A 4,856-nucleotide genomic window follows, 5' to 3' on the forward strand; every position below is an offset into this window, starting at 1 on the left:
GGCCCGACATGACACAAACGAACCAAGCTTAAGGTTGTGCCTGAGCCACTTGTTGAGCCTGTGGGCTGGCACGACATAGCACGATTAATAGTCGGGCCATGCCGCGTGCGTCGGGCAGCCCTTTTGGCCATCTATAATAGCAGAGGACCATTTATACAGTTCAAGCCAATGCCATAATGGTATCGTCTACAACATTACAGACTATGGTTATATGAGAAGTAATAGATACAGAGAACTCACAATACATTTTGATTTTGATCTCCACCATCCGAGTTCCCATCATCGAACCTATCAATGCCGGGGTTACATGAAATTGGTAGAGGCATGTCAGTGATTAAATAATCTGGCATAGTGTAGCTTAATTAGTTATCTATCATAATTTATTTGCTGATAGCCTGATACTTATTTTGGGTGAAAATGACATCCTTATGATAAAAGCTACTGCATTTAGAGTGAAAAGACGAATCCTTTGTAGAGTATCGTTCCTTTATTTGTTAGTGTGAATGCAAGTGAGAGTACATAATTCATGTGGCATATTTGACCATAATACCATGGTACAATCTAATGTGGTATCTAGTCTATAAAACTGAGTTACACGTACTGAACATTTAGGGTGATTATTTCATTCATCCACCACCTAAGAGACATCACTACTAGTTTTCAACTAGCAGTGATAACCTTATCACTGTCGATTCTAAAGCGGCCATCACTGCTAGTTCAAAAAAAAACAGCAGTGATACTACCGAAAAATAAAACAAAATGAAACTGACGACATGAAGCAGCAAACATAGCCATGCATATGGTTATGGCACAGTCCAACTCGACCCACAAATCGCTCCAACACTCGTCGTATACTCTACCTCACAACCCTCCGACTAACCAGCAACCAATGCATGCGAGACACCTACTCGTCTCCTCCGGCTTCCTCTTGGTCGCCGCGCTCTGTGTCGTCGGCCTCCTGCCCTCGCCTGGGTGGCCACGGTCGAAGTCGTTCCCGTCTTGGCTGCCTCCTCCGATCAACAGAAGAGAGCACGACGACAGCACCGACGGCCACCCGTGCGACTATTCGGACGGACGATGGGTGAGGGACGACGCTGCCGACGTGACGACGTACACAGAGGACTGCCGGTTCCTCGACCCCGGCTTCCGGTGCACACGGAACGGACGCAGCGACTCCTCCTTCAGACACTGGCGCTGGCAACCTCATCGCTGCGTCCTCCCTAAGTAGGTAGCCCCCGCCATGCATGTCGACATCTTCTTCTTGGTTATTACCTGATCCATGTCAATGGTTTAATCAAGTTGTTAATATATCAGGTTCAACGCGACGGATATGCTGGAGCGGAGCCGGAACGGCAGGATCGTCTTCGCCGGGGACTCGATCGGCCGGAACCAGTGGGAGTCCATGGTGTGCATGCTTGCCGCCGCCGTGCCGTCGGCGGCCAGCGCGTCGGCCAGAGTGTACGAGCAGTCCGGGAAACCGATCAGCCGGCACAGGGGCTACCTCGCCATGGTTTTCGCCGACTACAACCTCTCCGTCGAATACTACCGCGCGCCGATGATCGTGATGGTCGACCGCTTCCGGCCGGCAAACGACGCGACGACAAGCAGCGGAGGCGTGAGGGGAGCCGTCCGCCTGGACGTGATGCCACGACACGCCGACCGGTGGGCCGGCGCCAACGTGCTTGTGCTCAACACCGGCCACTGGTGGAACCACCGCAAAACCGTCAAGGCGTACGTATATATGACATTCTTGTTATCTTGGGTGCTGATCAGACACTAATTTCGGGTTGTCGTGCGTGTGGCTCATGAGCAGAGGAAAATATTTCATGGTTGGCAACCGCTTGAACAGAACCATGAACATCAAGGAAGCTTTTCGGCTGTCTCTGCAAACAGTGAAAGATTGGGAATTGAGCAGTGCCCGATGTTCCAAAAGCTATTTCTTCTTCAGGAGTTATTCTCCCTCGCATTATAGGTAAGTACATAAGTGGTTTTGCTTGCATTGTGATAAATAGAACTGTGTCTCGTAACCATGGCTTTTCTCCACTGTACCTGAATATTGCAGCAATGGCACCTGGGACATTGGTGGTTCGTGCGCTGGCCAGCGAGATCCACTGACCACTAATGTCCACTTTTTTGGTGAAGAGTACTCATGGATGAACGCGATGATTGCGAAGATGACGGATGGTATTAGGAGCCACGGAAGGAAGGCAAGGTTTCTGAACATTACTCACATGACGGAGCTCAGACCGGATGGCCATCCGTCAGGGCACCGGGAGCCGGGAACGCCGCCGGGCGCGCCGGAGGATTGCAGCCACTGGTGCCTCCCGGGCGTGCCAGACGTTTGGAATCAGGTCCTCTACGCACACCTCTTGTCCACAGGGTATGACAAACGCATGAAGGAGAGATAATTAGTCGTATTGGTACGTACGTGTAGTCTTAGTATGGTTTCCTCAACTAAAATAGGCTCCTTGTACTACTACAATTACTTAGTTTTATAATGATTTTGAATATATCTTTCACTATTTCCTCTTAATGAAAAACTTGTGCCCCGACACAAGTTCGTGGAAAAAAAATATATCTTTCACTATTAGTTCTGTGCTGGTACGGTATACGTTCTCTTTGCAAACTGCCCCAATATATATTTACATATCACAAAGTGTATCAGTAAAACATACAAAAGAATCCTCACAAAAAAAGTACAGAAGAATTTATTATGACCGAATTATTTAATTAAGAGCAAAGTATATAATGCACCGATGTATTGGTATTTTAGATTAAAGTTTGCAGATTACATGAATGTGCGCGTACTGCACATATCTCAGCCGATTATTATGTTTCTTGTAGTTGAACTTATCCACTGGGTTTAAGTCCGGGTGTTTACATTTTCTTAGATTTATTCCATGGTTAAATGTTTTGACGGTACATGATGTGACTGTCGACAATGATGGTTGAATGTTTTAATGGTAGGTGATGTAATCATCAACAATGACGCTTCCATTTCCTTAGATTTATTCCGTGGTTCAATGTTCTAAGGTAGGTGAGAATAGTGACGCATGTCTTTCGAAGGTGCTCATATGTGGGTATCCATGCATTTCGTGTAAAGACAGGGATATAGGATGTGAGTAGCACTAATTCAGGCACCATTTTTAGAGGTGGTCAGACCAACCGCCTATATCAAATGGTCTATGTTAATATGCTATTCAGTTTGTCTACCACTATAAATCGATTAACATTGGTGTCTTTGTTAACGGTTTCTAGAAAATCCCAAAAAACAAATAAATGTCTTTTAGAATTCAAACCCACTTAAACCAAACTTGCATTCTTATCAGGAGGTCAGACTCATGAGCTGCCTTTTCTGAAATAAAGTACACTGCACAACAATGTTGAACATATACAGGTCGTCCACTCCAATCCGTTGGTTTTTTGGCCGTTGCTAGCCATACGTTTGCTCAACACTGGTTGCCATTTTGCATGGTTGTTCCCATTTTGTAGATATATGTTTCAAAGGACTAAAATAGAATTTGCAAAGCACTGAAATAGTAGTTGCATTCTAACATGTCTCTGTTTTCTTTGTTAGTCATATCTTTCAAACAGGTAGGAGGACTGCTAATTTAATTGACACAGAAGTTTATTAAATAATAAACTCGGTAAGCTTTTCCCTGTAGAAAAAAGCAACTAAACACATGAGCTTCTTGCATTGTGTTCATCAAATGCATATTCCGTTATTGTTGATTTGCCTTACAAACTCAGGATGACTCTCTATATGAATCGTTAGTCAGAAAAACTGAAGCCTACTTTATCAGTGTCTTCAAACAACAACATGTGTTCAAATGTAAAGCCTCTCTGAGCAAGCGACAATGTAGTACCATCACACAAATGCTATTTTGATAATCAAGTTTCCATGTGACTATATTGATCAGTTCAACTCAAAAAGTCATTTTACTGGCAACCAGAAAATAGATATAAGAAGGACATGACTACCTAGACAAAATGTGAAATAGCAAAGTCCTTGGATTATGGAAACTTGAAATAAAATTAACTGCTATGAGAACAATGCTTGAGGTATGAAAATAATTACCTAGCTATCATATCATACGTATCGTAAAATTGAGTTGATTTTTTTTAAAAGAATTGTGACTTAATGTTGCTCCCTTCGCCTGAAATTCCAGTGTTCTTGAGCAGGATGCTACAGTAAAGCAATCATCAGTTTTTATAGCATAGCTAGGCGTCAAAGTTATCCTTGGAATCATCAAAGGCTTGATAATGCTGCAGTTTTCTTGCATCGAGTAATCAGCTTTATCCAGTTTTTATAGCATAGCTAGGCGTCAAAGTTATCCTTGGAATCGTCATTTTTTGATATATTTTTATATGTGTGGTTGCACACTAGATTTTCTTTTATTTTTTCAGAGGTGAATTTGACTTAAAGTGAGTAGTAAGTTCCTAGGTGTGTAAATATGTTAAGATCTGTTGTAATCTAATACCTATTGATTTGAATGTGGCTCAGAATAGTACGTTGTTAAGCTGAGTAAAAATTCATTTGCCTATTGGTTTTGACCCACTATTTTTTGTACCCTTATTACGCTGAAAATTTTGAGCCTCCCGTAGCAACGCACGGCCATTTGCTAGTACCGCTTATAGAGTGCAAACGAACTCATGCTCTCTTGACAGGATTCGCGATACCACATAACCTATCATGGACGAATCTACATATGTACCTATGGGTGCATAAGCCCCCCATACAAATTTAGTGATAAAGTCTAAAATTTTACTAATATGCATTGTCTATGGTCGAAGTCCATACACCCACAAGGAAGTTGCACCCTCTTTAATTTACTCTAACTTCATGACTGTAATCG

The 4,856-nt window shown here is 43.2% G+C and overlaps 1 protein-coding gene across 1 annotated transcript; it reads left to right on the plus strand.

The window, feature by feature from the left end:
* The first annotated feature begins 889 nt into the window (after window positions 1-889).
* Window positions 890-2,444, plus strand: LOC136509852 (protein trichome birefringence-like 8). The gene is made up of 4 exons (XM_066504433.1): window positions 890-1,224; window positions 1,315-1,731; window positions 1,814-1,972; window positions 2,063-2,444. Exons 1-4 carry the CDS (start codon window positions 890-892, stop codon window positions 2,406-2,408), a joined length of 1,257 nt encoding a protein of 418 aa, XP_066360530.1. The 3' UTR covers window positions 2,409-2,444.
* The last annotated feature ends 2,412 nt before the right edge of the window (window positions 2,445-4,856 follow it).

Source organism: Miscanthus floridulus, chromosome 16, assembly GCF_019320115.1.
Source record: "Miscanthus floridulus cultivar M001 chromosome 16, ASM1932011v1, whole genome shotgun sequence".
Lineage (NCBI taxonomy): Eukaryota > Viridiplantae > Streptophyta > Magnoliopsida > Poales > Poaceae > Miscanthus > Miscanthus floridulus.

Coding starts and splice junctions, on each gene's coding strand:
- LOC136509852 (XM_066504433.1), top strand. CDS start 890: ATGCATGCGAGACACCTACTCGTCTCCTCCGGCTTCCTCTTGGTCGCC. Junction 1,225..1,314: donor CATCGCTGCGTCCTCCCTAA/GTAGGTAGCCCC, acceptor TTAATATATCAG/GTTCAACGCGACGGATATGC. Junction 1,973..2,062: donor TATTCTCCCTCGCATTATAG/GTAAGTACATAA, acceptor TGAATATTGCAG/CAATGGCACCTGGGACATTG.